Source organism: Nilaparvata lugens, chromosome 13 (assembly GCF_014356525.2).
Source record: "Nilaparvata lugens isolate BPH chromosome 13, ASM1435652v1, whole genome shotgun sequence".
Lineage (NCBI taxonomy): Eukaryota > Metazoa > Arthropoda > Insecta > Hemiptera > Delphacidae > Nilaparvata > Nilaparvata lugens.
In genome coordinates this window covers 16,185,158-16,202,407 of record NC_052516.1, presented here as the reverse complement: position 1 = coordinate 16,202,407, position 17,250 = coordinate 16,185,158, and the positions used below count along the sequence as shown (strand labels likewise).

Below are 17,250 nucleotides of genomic sequence, written 5' to 3'. Positions count from 1 at the left end.
TTTTAACTGCAGATTTTTCTAATACAAAAATTATTTACCTCCTAGTTGATTGCATTATTTATATGGAAGCTTCGTAATATACTATGAAAATTACATTCTAATTAGAATTCTTCTGCAATGGTTGAATAAGATATAAAAAACCAACACAAACTTCTAACTTAACGGTCGTTTATATGATAATAGATCATCATGTTCATAAAGAGTGTGAATTTTATGATGCATAAACCTAAAGAAGAACAACAAATTATCGTATTCGCCATTGTATTCAATTATTTCATCTGCGATTTCATTTTCAGTGTCATTTTCATCAATTAGCTCTTCGCTACCTGCTCCCATCTCGTTGCTAGACACTTGTAGACGGTTGTTGTCAGTTGATTTTTCCGTGACAATTGATGTGGTTTTGTCAACTGTCAATCCGGCTTTGTGTAGTTCGATTAGGAATTGATGTACGGCTTCAATAGTTGACAAGAACCATCTTGGGGTGTTTTTGTCACTTCTCCAGAACTGGGTGATCCTAGACTCGAGTACTACGCAGGGTAAATCTGAAAACAATTCATAACAAATAACATAAATTAATGAAAAGATTGTTTCAAATAGTTATAAATTACTGTACGAAACTAATGATAAGTTATTGAAATTAGAATTCAAAGAGTTAAATTGTTATAAAAACAATTGAAATGAAACACTTTCTAAGTGTAAACACTTTCAATGTAAACACTTTCTAAGTTATTGAAATAATTTTTTGAAATTGAAATTTATTCATTTGCAAATAGAAATACCGGGTGTTTCAAGAAGAATGACCCAATTTTTAACAGTTTTATTCATTTTAAAAAATGGTGCACACAAACCAATTTTACATCAAATTACTCCCAGAAGTATCAAGTTTATGATGATGTATTATAAGTGTTCTATGTGCCCTCCTTTTGAGGCTCGGACGACATCTAGACGGTAGCCTCATTCATCCCAGACTGTTCGCAAGATGTCAATACGGCAATTTTTACAGGCAATGATACAACATTTATTGGCTATTTTCTAAACTAATTTTTGACTCGGACAACTTTATCTTTCAACAAGATGGAGCACCACCACACCGGCACAAGGAAGTACGCCATTTCCTTAACACCATCTTGCCTCAACGTTGGATTGGCCGCACAGGACCGCAAGACTTGGTTATGCATTCCTGGCCTCCACGGTCCTCTGACATAACACCGTGTAATTTTTCCTGTAGGGATACGTTAAAGATCGTGTTTATGTTCCTTCCTTAGCACTTGATATTGAGGAGTTAAAAACCAGGATAACAGATGCAGTAGCTACAGTCCGAGAAGACATGTTGCGAACAGTCTGGGATGAATTTGGCTGCCGTCTAGATGTCGCCCGAGCCTCAAAGGTAGGGCTCATAGAACACTTATAATAAATCATCATAAACTTGATACTTTTGTGAGTAATTTGATGTAAAATTGGTTTGTGTGCACCATTTTTAAAAATAAATATCACTGTTTAAAATTGGGTCATTCTTTTTGAAACACCCGGTACGTACAAACAGCATGAATATAACACAAATTGTATAAACAATACATCACACAAACTGTACTGAAAATAAAACCGTCTGCACTGCCAACAAAAGAATACCTTGAGTGTTGGCAGTGAGGCACACTAAAAATATGAATTGAAACAATTCAATGGTTGAAAAATAGAAGATATTACTTCAGTCAACACAGCATACAATACAATGATTGAGTTTTTTTTATACATTTTCCGGTCAGCTCCGAGTTTCAGTGCTCTTAGAAGGATATATGGATATCTATATCTAAACCCTTATACGACCGCTAAAACTCTGAACGCCTGAGCTTTCTCTGTGTGCATACCCCAAGGGTGTAACAGATTGGTCAGGTCGATATGTAGATTTTAGCTCGCTAGCTTTCTTCTATATTTAATATCTGTGCACCGAGCTTCGCTCTTTATTTTTATTTATTGATAAACAGAACACAATTCTCTAAAATGATCGTGTTAATATTTCACAGCTGGTTATACGTCATCTTATGAATTTCGGGGATGCGATATTTTGATTTTTCACATTCTCACTTTTTTACTATCCACAGCTGTTTCAGCCAAGGATGAATTATCCTTTTAATGTCGTTCAGCGAGTTTTCTCAAGGATAAGACCTAGTGCGATCGAATCTTTATAATTATCATAAACCTACTATGTTCCAAATTCCATGAAAATAGTTAGAGCCGTTTTCGAGATCCGTTAAACATAAATAGCCAGATATAAAAATAACCAGATATATAAATACAGAAATTGCTCGCTTAATATAATAGGATAATATTATTCTATCAATGACACCAAATGCTTTTATCATTGCACAGCTGTTTAGTGGCATCGATCTTCACCGCGAGTTACTTGTTCTGTGCGCACCTTTATTCTATTTCTTACTTCCAATTGTAGTAATTTTATAATGAAAAAAACTCTCGAAGCTCTAATAAATACAGAGCTGTTTTTTTCAAGAAATAATAATTATTTGAAGGATTCCATCCAATATTATTGTAACCAATATTCAATTCTTTATTACCAAAATTTAACAACGTGACAAAACAAGGTTAATAAATCAAACACTTATCACAGAAAATAAAATAAACTACCCAGAACTAAAAAATTAAAAATACTATCCAGTATTTCAATTTACAATGATCAATAGCAAATACATACTTTTGAAGCGTGGATCCTTGTAAATCCTTTTGCTTTGCGTCCATGTAGCATCAATAAATACAGCTTTCTTGAAAGAGCCTCTTGAGTTGTCGAATTTTCGCTTACTAGCTGGTTCTGTATCTGTATGGTCTGTGGGTTTTTGATTTTTACTGTGAACAAAATTGAAATACATATGGATGATAATTGACCATGATTTGAGAATGAGTTATAAAACGAAAATACAGGGAAACATACTACGAACCCACTAATGAAGAATCCAAGAGAAACTTGACTACCAATTCTGAAATTATAATGCTTCAATGGTTTATCAATCTATTGCTAGAAATAGGATGTTTGAGTGAATAAATTATAAACGTTATAGTATTTCAATAGATAATTAGAACTTTAAAAAATCTATTCTCATCACATCTTGAATAAATTAAATGTATAACAGCAGCACCGGTTGAATTTTTGCTAGTTGAAGGTGATCTTGAAATCAAAACAATCCATCTTCCTGGCTTCTCAAATAGTTCAATAATTATATAAAATTTATATTTGAATAATTAAATTAATATCACTGTAATTATTTGAATTAGGCCCATATCAATAGAGTAGAATTGAGTCCACTGAATTAACTTAAAAATTGAGTTAATTCACATTGGAAAAAGGCAGATTTTGAAATTGAAATTATAAATAGACAAAAAAGAAAATATTGCCTACCTTAAATTTCGGATAAATTCGCCCACAGAAACAGACGTCTTAGCTGGATATATCAGAATAACCTGAAAAACAAACAATAATATTATAATAACTACTAAATGAGAATTCAATTTTTAAAACAAATTAATTGTTAGGCTACCTATAAGTTTGTTTAGTAATTATGTTGTGGGAATATTGAGGAATATAATCAAGTTATGGTCATTTTCGTCATTAGCTAATTGATATCAATATTTTGTTAATTTTTAAATTATTAAATTGCAATTCAATGAAAGCAGGCATTCTTTCATATCTTTCAAAGCAGGCATAGTTTACATATCCCGAAAAAAAATATAATAAGGTTTTTTATTTTGAATCTATTATTTCCATTTAATGGCAAATATTGTGAAATAACGGCAAGTTGAACTAGAGGGAATATAATTATCCTACAAAATCGCAGTGAGAATTATACCAATGTAAAAATAATACTTTAGTATGAATCTGACAATATCAATAACTACTAAAGTATTTGTTCATTATCAACCTACCTCACCATTTTTTGGATAATCAGGCATACAAGGATATGTGTAGATGGTGATGTGATCGGGAGCCAGAACTGCCCCATGAACAGCTGTACTTTTGCCATCTATTTCTTTCGGGTGTTTGATGATGTCTATGTCTATTGGCAACTGAAAAAATAAATGCAATTTTAGTGTAAAGGACAGTTAATGTTACAGACTGATACAGTAGTGTCTACACGATTTTAATAGATCGTTCATAATAGCCAGAATAGCTTCAGGCCAACCTCCATAATTCCTGTCTTTGGCAAGGTAATTGAGGTAGTGTTCAAGCCTCAGCTGGAGGCTTTCTTTGCGAAGAATGGCATATTCTTCAACATGCAGTTTGGCTTCCGTGTTGGGAGATCAAGAATGTGTGTAATGGATCATGAGCTGAATGATACTGCCTTCGAGGATGTTGAGTCTCTTGCTCTGGCTCTGTGAGATCTGAACAGAGTCTTCGACTGTATGGATGATGGCATTCAATTCAGAAAGCTGAGTTTCTATGGTCTAAGGGACTCAGTCCTTCCCATCTTGGGCTTTTACCTTTCTGGAAAGACTCAGCTTGTCTCCCTCGGTGGTGCAAGCTCCCAGGCTCTTCCGGTGACTTTTGGAGTGCCTCAAGGATCAGTGCTGGGGCCTACACTGTTCCTAGACATAAGTGCCCTTAACCTTGACGATCTCGGTTTTTCTCTGATGTTTACGGATGATAAATCTCTACTGTCGTCCGGTGCTGAGCTTGAGCGGGTTTTGGAGTCGTCTGCGGAGCATCTTCGATCTGCTAATTTATGATTCCTTGCTAATCGATTCCAAGCTGAATGAGGACAAGACTGAAAGGATTATCTGCAGTCTATCACGTGAACTGCGTGACCCTTAGGATCCAGTGAAGCTGCTGGATTTTGTCTTGGACTGTAAACTTAGCTGGAGCAGTCATATAAAGAAGATAACTAGCCGACTCTCCCGCATTTGCTTCCTGCTGCTCAAGATGAGGGGCCTGGTAACTGAGAGGTATCACGTCTCTTTCTTTGCCACGTTACCTATAGATTTATCTAGTAGGGTCCTCGGCAGGGGCTATTGATGTCCTGAGGACTAATTTCTCGCAAAAGAGGTCTGTGAGAATTATAACAGGCAGCAAACATCTTGCCCAATGTAAGCCCATCTTTGTTCGCCTTCATGTAGTGACGGTCAACAGCCATCAAATCATCCTTTGTTTGGTGTATGTCAAGAGGACACAGCATACTCTAGCTGCCTGTGGTGAGATTCACTACAACAAAACCAGAAACCGCGAGCTGTTGGATGACCCCAGGAGACGCCTCCACCGATCGCAGGTCAGTGATAAGATGTCTGCTCTGAAACTCTTCAACAAATTCAGTAATTCAGTATATTCAGTCCATGACCGGCAGTCGCCAGACAGACTTCGTCAAAATATAAAACAATCAAAACACAAATAACGAGAGATGGCCGCAGATAGGTTGTTTCGTGTGGCTCTGTAGATGGACTGCCATAGTAACTCATGAAACAATCTCAAACTGGTCCACAAGTCCACTGGTCTCATCATCTCTCAATGAGTAGAGAGGGTAGTTGATGAGTTTATCTCGAACCAGCCTACAAAACTTCCCATACTCCAGCTCACGAACACAAATTGGCAGTCTGTTAAAAATTTTTAGCATCCGTAAGGGGTAGCATTCGTGTGCTTTCGATAGTCTGGAGTAGGGCAGGTCAATGTTGCCCCGTCTCCTGGTATTGTGGTGGTGCAGCTGGCCCCTCTCCTGGTAGGCATGAACCTCACTCCTTAGAAGCCGTAGGGAGCTATACATGTACTGACTGTACACTGTCAGTATTTTCAGGCGTTTGAAGATTGACCGGCAGTGCTCCAGGTAATGCGATGACGTGATGACACAAAGAACTTTCTTCTGTAGAAGGAGAATCCTTTCACAGCTACCTGCATGGCCCCACAGTACTATTCCATAGCTTATATGACTATGGAACAGCCCATGGTAGGCTGTAATTAAGTAGTTGGCAGGCACATGTTGCTTCAGCTTCCGCATCAAAAACGTCACCCTGGCCAGTCGATTGCACAGCATGCCAATATGTCGATCCCACGATAGAGTGGGGTCCATCACAAAACCCAAGAGTTTGACCTCCGCCTCACCATGAGCCTGACCACGCCTTAAGGTGCACAACAGGTTCTGTGTTTTCCCCTCATTTAGACACAGTTTGTTTGATTTAAACCACTGGCAAGCCTCTTCTACTAGAAGATTAGACTGGGCAACAGCATTTTGGGGGTCCTCATCCTGGGCCAGCAGGGTGGTATCATCGGCAAACAATAAGGCTCTTCCATGCACACTGAAGTCGTTGATGAATACAAGGAACAACAGAGGACCAAGAATCGATCCCTGCGGCACCCCATAGATCACCTCCTTCGACCGTGATTCCGCACCATTCACCGATGTGACCTGCATTCTATTGGAGAGGTAATCCTCCATGGTTTTCAGGGGAACTCCACTTATCCCATACCTCTTCATTTTACCCAATAGTATGTCATGCGAGACACAGTCAAATGCCTTGGTCAAATCACACAAAGCAACGGAGACCGACTGCCTGCCCTCCATTGCCCCAAGAACCGACTTCACTAAATACCGCACAGCTCCCGTGGTTGATCTCCCCTGACGGAATCTATACTGGTGAGGTTGGAAGATGGAATTACTCTCAAAATACTGTGAAAGCTGAACATACATCACCGATTCCATGAGTTTGCCAAATACAGGAATTATCGAGACTGGCCTGAAATTCGACAATTCATCAGGTTCACCCTTCTTGAAGATTGGAATTGTCCTTGATGTCTTCAGCTCCTTGGGAAAAACTCCAGAATCCAAGCAGTCATTGATCAAATCACACAGTGGTACAGCTAAAACATCAACTATTGACTTCAACACCACTGTTGAGATTCCATAGATGTCAGGACTTGTTGAGCTCTTGTATCCCTTGACTATTTTTATCAGGTCTGCAGGGGAAATTCTCTCCCATTTCACAAAACTGCAAGTACTGACAGGAACACGATTCACTGCGTCATCAGGTGAACCGGTGAGAGCCTCCACTATCCCAGCCACCGAGTGAATAAAGAAATTGTTGAAGTCATCAGGACTTGCACCTCCTGACAGTACAACCTTCCTGCTTTTGGAGCTGTTGATAACATTCCAGGCTGCCTTGCATGGGTTTGGAGCATTCCTAATACGACCCTCATTCCAGATGCTCTTTGAGTTGACAATATCCTGTTGATATATCTTCTTCAGTCTGAGGTAAGCTGAATAGAACTTGTTTCTATCCTCTGCAGTTACGGCATTCTTGTACATATTGTTGGCAACAATAACAAGTGTTCTAATACTAGCCAAGTCTGCTGTATACCATGACTTATCAACATGACTGAAGGGTTCATTTCTTATCCCAGTAAACCGTCTCACTCTTTTTGGGAAGAAGTCGTCAAACATACTCATGAACCTCTGGAAGAAATTACTGAAAGAAATTCTCGGATCACAATTAATGCAGAGACTCCAGTTGACTCTCCCAAGCATTCCAACAAAAACAGGTAAGTTGTTTACATCAATTCTCCTATGTGTGAACCTGTATTTACAGAACCATTCAGGATTGACTCTTACTGCTTTGGACAGGCCAACATCTATAAGCAGGGCCTGATGATCTGCCACAACTGGTTCAATCACTTCAACAACATAGTCCCATGAATCCAGCGTTGTTGCAACTGTATCCAAGCAAGCGGTTCCTCTAGTTGGGGCCCTGTTGCCGATGATAAGACTATAGCTCCTGAGAAGAACTGTGAATCGATTTTCTGATTTTGACATTTGCATGACAGATGCATCAACACCGACCTCATTAGTAGGCTTATTTCTACCATTAGTACTGTTATTACTGCACCCACTAGGTTTTGTCAAGCCACTGCTTTCATTTGAAAGCAATACTGCATGCTTATTTTTATCTGATATATTAGTCTCAATGTTGTGCATCTTGAATTTATTTCGCTTTGTGACCACATTCCATTTTTTTACCTTCTGTCACAGAAGGATTCATTGAGTTTCCTTCATGTGCTTGTATTGACTTATCAGAATTTTTAGATTTATTATTACTCCGATTTACAACCAGCGGATTAGAATTAGTAGCATTCTTACTAATGAAACTAGATGACAAAGCACTACACTCTTCAAAAGAATTCACTCTCTTATTCAAGTCAATAATTCCAGTGTTTAGTCGACTTAATTCTTCGAGAATTGTACTAAGAGTTTCAGACTGAATTGTCTTAATGTCTTTAATTTTGTCTTTGAACACTATGAACAAGAGACTGTCTTGAATCAGTTAAAATTCTACGTTGGGAGTTGTCTTCTAAATTCATGCTTAGTAATAATTCAGAGTTGTCGTCACTTACTTGTTTTGAAGATGTGTTAGTTTCTCTAACCTTTTGAACAGTATTGAATGGTACATCAATTACATTCACGTCACTTATAAAACTAATAATTTTATTTGAGCTATTTAGTTCGTCGTCAGAAATCGTGTTAACTTGAGCATCAAACTTATCTTGCATGGATTTGTTACGACATGTATTACTTGAACACGCTTGAGAATTTTTGAACTGTTCTTCCAAAACAATGTCCAATTGATCACGAATTTTTTTATTTTCAAAATCCATTACATTTAGTTTGTTTAGTATTTTGTTAACAATAATAGCAATGTTGAAAACATCTTCTGATTTCAAGTTAGAATCACGACACTGTCCTAACCTAAAGTCACAAGTCGAGCAATACCACCTCGAATGTTCACCCAATTCTTCAATTTTCTTCATGTCTGATGATGATATTTTTACACATGTGGTATGAAACCACTTATCAGCACAAAATGCTTCACACATGATTGCTGGACCGTTTTTACCAATAGATAATTTACAGAGACCACACACTGAAACATCACAACTGGCAGCCATCTTGCTTCCCTCCCTAAGATAATAACTGAATAACAAGTTGCCTCCTGGTGTGGAGGAGTAGTTGGATAAGGCCGCCTTCAAGTGAACCACCAGAAAGCTGCTGTGTGACAAGGCATATAACAGTGTACATGAATTTACGTGTGATGATTCGAATTTTTGCTAAAAGCGGTCACTGAATCGCTTGTTGATCCCACAAGTGAGGGTAATGGATGAAGCTGATAGGATTACATGTATAGAGCAATGATATAAAATATTAGGATAGAGAAATGATCAATATTTATACGATTAATGTACTAATTTTATTTTGGTGAAAACGCCGAATTACCTCTACTTTTGGAACATACTCCTTTATTTCTTCAACTGGAATGTTGCATGTATAGCAGAAGTACTTCCGTGACTTATTGCATTGAACACAGGTAGTTCGATTGTCCAAATTCTCTAACAGTTTCCATTTGTCAGAGATCTTGAGACCCTCAAACGGTTGTGTGTCATCGTGATTGATCACAGGTTTGTCTTCATTTGGACTAATCATCTAGAAAAAACAGAATATCTAAAGATTAATAAGCTGATATTACTGCAAGAGTAAATGAGATACGCTACAGAATAATAGAATGATAAGTATTGTGATATACAAAATATACTGATAGAAACCATACCAATATTATACTTAGTCTTTCAAGCAGAATTCAAATAAATTTAACTTCAACTTTATATCTTTGTCCAAAGAATTTATTTTACGCAGTTCTTAATTTTTTCTCAAAGTAAAGTTTTTTCAGTTATTATTAAACAAAATTCAGCAGAGGATATTATTGAAATGAATCCTAACCTATAAAAAGGCATGTTATGAGTTGTTCAATGAGAGTGATTATTATGGTGGATGTCATAAGTAGATATAACAAAAAATAAAATTGTTATTATAGAAATAAAAATAAAATTGAAAGTTATACATACTTTTCTTCAACAAAAATCACTTAATTTGTTGTAACAAAAATGAGGTTAGGTTCACTGTACAAATTGCAAAACAGCTGTGCTGTGTTGTTCTAAATTTTACAGTGCAGCCAAAACATATAACTTAAAATTAAACTACATTTTTATATAAGATTGGATTAAAATGTGATAAATTCAAGTCAATAATAAACTCTATATTGAAAAATAATAACTTTATGCCAAAAATTCCACAAAAAATAACATTACTTTTGAAGAATTATTTCACAAACTACTTCTGTTAGTTTATAGGTGATATGAAATGAATTAATCAAATTTTTATCTACTAGATTTTCTATTTAAATAGATCATTTTTAGTTTTTTCAACAAAATTTTCTCGTTGATTCAATTGAAAAGAGCAACATTTTCAAATTTTAGGCTGTGACTTGATCAACCAATCACAGCTCGAGTATATTTTTGAAGCTTCATCGTAGTTGTTACTGTACGGTGGTGTTCATCCTGTATTTTTATTCACGTCCTTCATATATTTTTAACCGTTTATGAATAATTTATTGTGCAAAGAATGTGGTTGAACAATTTACTGGTACTGAAATTTTGTGAAACGTCTGTCTTTTGCTGTGGTTATTGTTAATTGAACTTTTGTGGACTGAGTTTACGTCGAAGAGTTGACCTAGGCTAGGTTTGTTCCAAGATGGAGGAGTCTGATAGTATTTCCAGGAATAAATTTTTACCTAACGGAAAATCGGTAGAAGCAAGCGATGTCGATGAAGATATTAACAAAGAATGTAAGTCAACAGTTCCATTATCCAAAGTATGATGCATATTATGTACCACTTTCAAGAATTTCACTTCTAACCTAAGGTTAAAATGTGCACACATTTCTGTTGGGGATTGGTCGTTACTCAAGTGTAGACAAATTTTCATGGTCAGCAATGTGATTGTCCATTTATTAATACACCTATAAACTATATAAGTTTACTCCATATATTTGTCAATAAATGTCATTATTGTCAGGTAAGTAAAGTATTTACGAAGATTTATTACTAATTATCAAATGCTACCGTACTGTTTACCTGAAGCTACTGGCCTTCATTCAAGTTTTATAGTAGCTACTTGATACAACAATAATCACATTCATTTGAAGATATCCTTTGTTCACTCATGTTGAATCAACATCATTATTTGAATTACCTAGGTATTATCTGTCTTCTATTTACTGAGTTAATTTTAACAGAAGTAAAGACTACCCAACCCACCTGTACATTTACAAGGAATGATTAGTGTTAGTGCCGTTTAACGGCGCCCCTACCTGGCGTCAATTTTTTAGTTGCCATCGATTCAGTATGTCATTTTGATCACAGTGACAATTTGTCATTAAATACTAAATGGATTGCAAACAAAATTTAAAACAGGTAAGATAGTCAACAAACTGCACTTCTTCATGATTTAATGTGAATGATTCTATTTACAATAAAATTATGAGTAGCCTCTGGTTCTAAAGTTTCTATTAATCTATTCAGTTTGTTTACCTGTAATTGTGTCTTATTTGATTCAAGTTCAATCTTCATTCTTATATCTAGAAATTTCCATTGACATTCTCTTTAAAGTTTTCTTCTAAGCTTCTAAAGAGACCTATGCAAAGTTACAATATTTTATCTATTGTAACTGTTTGGCCAAGTATGATGCTCTCATACGTCCTGAGCTTATACGTTGGTAAAGATGGCTAGTAAGATTTTATACGTGCATCTGTGAAGGAATTTCCTGCTTATACTTTGCTCTCAGAACCAACCTTGTCAGATTCCAAGAGTAGAAATTCTATTCATAAATACTATCTTGTCTGTTTTTTAATCTTCCTATCTTTATTATCAACTTATTAGGCTAAATTTAGGATTTGATGATATTTTTTAGCACGTGATCCTAAATAATATCCTTATTTATGACGATTTAGAATGTAGGGCTACATATTAAACAAGCATTCATATTCAACCTAACAAGCACACACATTTCCAATGGCCGTTTTCACACTCACATATAATAATATTATATATATTTCTGACTATTGTAGTGTTTGTTCAAATAAATTGTCGACCGACCCTCAAAATTCTCCTCCGACAGGCTGTTTCTACATTTACCGATGTCTGGCCAACATGACAGGACAAGAAGCTCTTTGATTGGCTAATTGATGATACGCCAACCCAATCAGGCAATCAGAGAACATTCTGTTATATCAAGTCATGAAATGGTGAGAAATCGGTAAGTGTGAAAAATTCCATTGGCTAATACTCAATTACAGCCAATGGCCGTTTTCACACTTACCGATTGTCGGCCGACATTCTTATTTTTACGATACCCGGGATGTCCTCCGATTGGCCGAGAATCATCTGTTGGTGAGAATTAGTCAATCGGAAAACATTCTGGGTGCCGTGAAGATAATAATGTTGGCCGACAAGCGGTAAATGTGAAAAGAAAAACCAATAAGAAGAGAATTTTGAGTGTGGACCTACAATTTTTAAGTGTGAAAACGTTAAATTGAAGAAACTATAGCACTTATCTCACTCTGTACCCTACGCCCTAGACAGACTGAACTGATTTTAATGTACTAAATAGCAGACAAATTTTCAGTAAATGTTATTTCTGAATCGATAATCTGATGATAAACTGTAATTTGAATGGTGCCGTAGATTCATTAATTTGACCCTTGTTAATTTGAGCATCATTGAATTTGAATTTTTCAGTGGTCCCTCAAAACTATCTGAGTATTATAAATCAATGTGGTTAATTCTCGATAATTCCTAGTTTTTTATTATGCATATATTTATTATCATCTATCAGCTATATCTATTATCAACTTTATAAATTTACCGTACTCTGTACTACGGCAACTCTGAACTGTACCATTTTCTCCATAATGAGGTCCGCGTTATAGTGTCAATGGAAAAGATAGGTTAACAGAGTTGCCGGTTCTCTGCTTTGCCACTGTCTTCTATAAAAAAGCTTATGACGGTATATCTAATGTAATATCAGGTATCGAATATTCATTTTGTGAAAAATAATCAATTATATTATTCGTCAAGAAAAATAATCAATATAGGCCTATTATTTTATTCGTCAATGATTTTATAAGACATTTTCTGAACTGCAATTAAATATTAATTGTTAATTATATTTCTTCTTCGTTGAAAAACGATCTGGCATGTAACGTTGTGGAGCTATAAAAGGATGGCGCTATCTGCTTTGTCAAATGATAGACAAGGATACAACACCAATGTAAATCAAATGCTGCCATTATAACGAGGATCTCACTGTATAACTGTTTCATAGACCAGTCGCGACTGTCCAGCTTTCAATTGAATTCATAGTAACTTGGTGGTTATCAGATTCATAACGTTTCCAATCATTTCTCTTTTTCCTGTTGGAGTCAATAAGAAGAACGCTGGTCTCAGGATAAAACCTGGGCCACACCTGTCATGCAGCGTTCCGATCCTACTCATGCCCGATATTATGACGGACATGTGTGGCATGCACCATTCTATACCGTTGTCACTCGTAATCGGATCGGAGTGGGATAGGAACATTGCATGCCAAGTATGGCCCCGGCTTAAGGTGCATTTCCGTTTGTGCGTAAATTTCCGCAGTCGACGACGACAAGCATTGTTGACATTCATATTGTCCAAATTTCAAGTGTGCTAAAACTGCTGATCAAATAACTTTTCATATTTGTCTTTATTATTAAATAATTATCTAAATAATTACTAATCTAATATAACTAAATAATTATATAATAATCTAATTATCTAATATTATTTAAAAGTATAAAAAAGTATAAGCTCAACCTGCTCCATTGAAACATAATTGAACATAATCTTTTAGGTTATGTAGACAAATTGAAATCTACCCAATCAGAGATTCTCTCCCTGTCGTGGTCGACGACGGCATTTACGCACAAACGAAAACCCAGCTTAAAGTAATGACTATGGTGTGGAGGTGTGCTTTATAAACTTTTGCGGTATCCGCACATTACGAACCGTATTGGTTTGTTTACTTTTCTACCATTGTGGAGTGGAAGGTTGGAAGGGGTAATCAATATACTCCTCCCCCACGAATTCAACGAAGCGTGGAAGGTTCACCTTGACGACTGGCTGACTGGACGTAGTATTTTTATGGTCTAATCGATAGTTGTATAGTAAATGTTCGAGACAGACCCTAGGGGATGAGCGGAAACTGCTTAATGTACTTCCAGCGGATGAATAGGGTTTAGGGAAGACGCCTCAGTCTTTTAAACGTTGTCTTGAAGTGATCTCGCTTAAGTTTGGTTTGTGATTTGGAAAAGCTGTTGAGGATTCGTAGATGTTTTTTGGGAACTCCAAGAAAAGTTTATGATCGAATTGTTTCTTTCGTCAATTGTTGCATTGTTTTATAATTCGTTATAGAGATGCGTGAAAATTTATAAAATTCTGTTTTCATAAATTGGTTGGTGATGTAAGGTTTTCTTGTGAATTTGTGGTTTACTTCTGCATCACTTTTTCTTTGTTCAACTAAGTACCTAACTTGAAAAAGTCAATTAAGTAGAACTTAATCAATTAAGTAGAATTTTGACATAAGTTAATGATATTTGTTTTTCATCTTATGTGAACAATCTTCGATTCAATAGGAAACTTGTTATTTGAACAGTTTTGTGCAATATATGAAGTGCATTAGTGCAGATGAATAGTTGAATAATCATATAATATGCTTGATTTAAATCTAGTTGGATACCGGCTCTCTTCTTGGCTAGGTCTGCTATTTTCTCTATTTTATACTTGATTTTTTTCAGTTCAGAAACTTTATTTTCCTGTCCTTGTTAGACAGGACTCTCCTTTCAATTCATATGCTAACCTTGAATGAAAGTGATGGCCTTTATATATCTATTCCCGTTCTGACTTGATTGTCGTTTTATTCATTACTTACACATATTGTATGCAGAAATAAGGAGAAATCTTTATTTCGATTTCAAAAAGTAGTATTTTCAAATCAACAAGTAAGAATTCAATTATTTTCAATTAGTAGCCCATTCCAATTGATGAACAAATGAATTAAAATAACTTATTTGTGTGAAATGTAATATTGTGATTAATTACTTATTTGTGTGAATGATAACACTAAAATTATCTTGAAGGGCATTATGCTGCTGTACTGATTTATTTCTTGAAGATTATTCATTATTTGATCCTACAGAAACTTTGAATTGATTTATTACTTTTTAATCGAATTGATAGTAATTTTGCAAGTTTCTAAAACAATTGCCAAATTTAAAGCCTGCACAATACCAATATACATATATTTATTGTATATTTACATACATTTTATTGTGTTTTATTTGTTTCGTAAATCTTTGTAATTTTGTTTTGTCTTGTTTTGTGTGTTTTTAATAAATTGAAATATTGAAATATATATTGAAATTTCATGGTATGTACTTGAGAACTCAATATAATTAGAGTTAGATGAGTTAATGTGATTTCTTTGTACAACGTGTAATTTTATTATCTTTATTTTTATAATTTGCAATATTGTTGTGATGTACTCTACTTTTCATAATTTCTGATTATGTGTAATGTATCAATTGGAAGAAAAATGAATTTATTATATGGTTTGGAACTACATATTCTCGTGCAATGTTGGATTGGAAAATATATTTTAAACGAAAATAGTCGATCTTCTGGAATGGTACGGAAAATTATCTTGAAGTTTTGGAAGAAATTATACAAATATTGAGCAATTAGCTCTAGTTTCCTAATGCAATTTGAAGTGTTTCAAAGTTTATTCAATGTGTGTCAGAAGCGTTAGACAAATGACAGCTTCTCAAAAAATTAAAAGTAAATGTGGTCTCAGTGTCCCACAGAACACTACAAATTTGTATTATCAAATTGTTTTGTAATCAGAAATTCTTCAAGTGGCGCTTTTGTTATCAAACTTTATCTTTATTACTCACGTTAATTAAATTTATGACAACACCCACTCGGCTGTACAAGTAACTGTGTCATTTGTTGAATTCCAATATTGTTTTACTGTATTTGTTTTCCTCTGTTAAAATGGTTTTGTCTCGTTTTTCATTCATGTTTTATTAATCAGCCTTCTGATTCTCATTTCAACTACAGTGTATTTTTAAAGATAAATTTATTCACGTTTCTTGAGCTGTAGTAGAGGTGATATTGTGAAACAGTTGCTATCTGTATCTAATGAAAAACGTCAATTTTTCAATCCCTATCTGATTAACTGGAGTAGTTTTGATTTTTAACCACAATTTGATTGATGGATTGTGGAAAATTCAAAACTTCATTCAATCGAAATTCAAATTCATTTCTACAAAACATAAATAAACAAATAACATTATAAAAAGCACTAATATCAAAAATGATTTAAACTTGAAAATTATAATACGGTAATACGGCGACGCAGAACATTCAAAAGGATCTCTCTGCCAATAAAAGCCATAATTATGAATAAATCAATCATTATTGTATTTGTAAATGGTACTGATGAGAAATCCGATGTTTAGTCTGATAAAATATATCTGAGTTTCAGCTTATCTGTTTTGGTTTGGAGTTTTCCGTGTACTTTGAACTTGATAAATTCACAGTATTCATGGTTTAAACGCCTAGTTTAGAAGCACTAAGTTATTTGTTTGCACTAAAATTGTTAAGTAATTACCAAATTTACCAATGTAATTAAATTGTATTTTTTCTTGTTTTTAGGTCCATCGACGCTGGATGTTAGAATATGCCTTGTCGGAACTTTGGCTAGTGATGAACTAGTATTAAAGGCTGCTCAAGTGAGTAATTATTTATTACGATTTCAACTGCTTTTGCTTGTAAATTACAAGTAATTCGAGCTTTTTCTATTTGTAATTGTCTTCTAAATATGCATCCAAAACCTAGACTACATCAATGCAGTATACTGTACCGTAATTCACAGACAAAATTATGATAAAATATCGGTTGTAAGGTATCAGCTATTGAAAAATGTCCAGTTCTTTCTATTAGATTATATCAGTCTTGGATATTCCTAGATTTTCCTAATCCATAGTAGGATGTTAACTTGTGTACATTTTGAATACTCCCAACCAAAATATATAAAGCTTTCAAATTTGAATATTTCTACTAAAAACTCGCTTCAAATTATTCAGAATATCTAGAAGGAGCACTATAAAATTTCAGCTATACAATTAACCCATTAGTACCCAAATTACTTTTCTTCCAAAATCGTTTATTTCTCATCAATACCTTAATAAGCATCTTTCCTTCAATTTTAATCATTTACGCTGTTCGGTACCCTTTTTTATTATTTAAATAGGATAATCTTTATCAATATGATTGTTAAGATCATTATAAGAGTGAGAAAAA

At 34.9% G+C, this 17,250-nt stretch overlaps 2 protein-coding genes across 8 annotated transcripts in view; one reads left to right on the top strand and one right to left on the bottom strand.

The window, feature by feature from the left end:
* Positions 1–151: 151 nt before the first annotated feature.
* Positions 152–9,960, bottom strand: LOC111064263 (tRNA-uridine aminocarboxypropyltransferase 1). Of its 3 annotated transcripts, none has more exons than XM_039439918.1 (6): positions 9,878–9,960; positions 9,252–9,458; positions 3,931–4,071; positions 3,407–3,468; positions 2,708–2,856; positions 152–542 (listed from the first exon to the last, which is right to left on the bottom strand). In XM_039439918.1, exons 2-6 carry the CDS (start codon positions 9,456–9,458, stop codon positions 154–156), a joined length of 948 nt encoding a protein of 315 aa, XP_039295852.1. In that variant the 5' UTR covers positions 9,878–9,960; the 3' UTR covers positions 152–153. The 3 variants fall into 3 exon arrangements, with proteins under 3 accessions (XP_039295852.1, XP_039295854.1, XP_039295853.1); XM_039439920.1 differs by lacking the exon at positions 9,878–9,960 and adding an exon at positions 9,753–9,865; XM_039439919.1 differs by lacking the exon at positions 9,878–9,960 and adding an exon at positions 9,583–9,771.
* A 365-nt stretch (positions 9,961–10,325) lies between these two features.
* LOC111064256 (protein ECT2) overlaps positions 10,326–17,250 on the top strand; it is a 57,075-nt gene continuing 50,150 nt past the window's right edge. For 4 of the 5 annotated variants that reach the window (XM_039439911.1, XM_039439913.1, XM_039439912.1 and 1 more), the window contains exons 1-2: positions 10,327–10,656; positions 16,603–16,679. In XM_039439911.1, the coding sequence (XP_039295845.1) occupies positions 10,563–10,656; positions 16,603–16,679 (171 nt within the window). In that variant the 5' untranslated portion in view covers positions 10,327–10,562. Of the gene's footprint in view, positions 10,657–16,602; positions 16,680–17,250 lie in introns of all 5 variants that reach the window. The other variant, XR_005572785.1, reaches the window with a different exon arrangement.

Bases quoted from the DNA above. Each gene is read 5' to 3' on its own strand.
- LOC111064263 (XM_039439918.1), bottom strand. From the start codon at position 9,458: ATGATTAGTCCAAATGAAGACAAACCTGTGATCAATCACGATGACACA. The intron at 3,469-3,930 runs GTAGGTTGATAA...TTTGTTTTTCAG, and splicing joins ATTATCCAAAAAATGGTGAG to GTTATTCTGATATATCCAGC. The intron at 2,857-3,406 runs GTAGGCAATATT...TTTTGTTCACAG, and splicing joins GAATTTATCCGAAATTTAAG to TAAAAATCAAAAACCCACAG.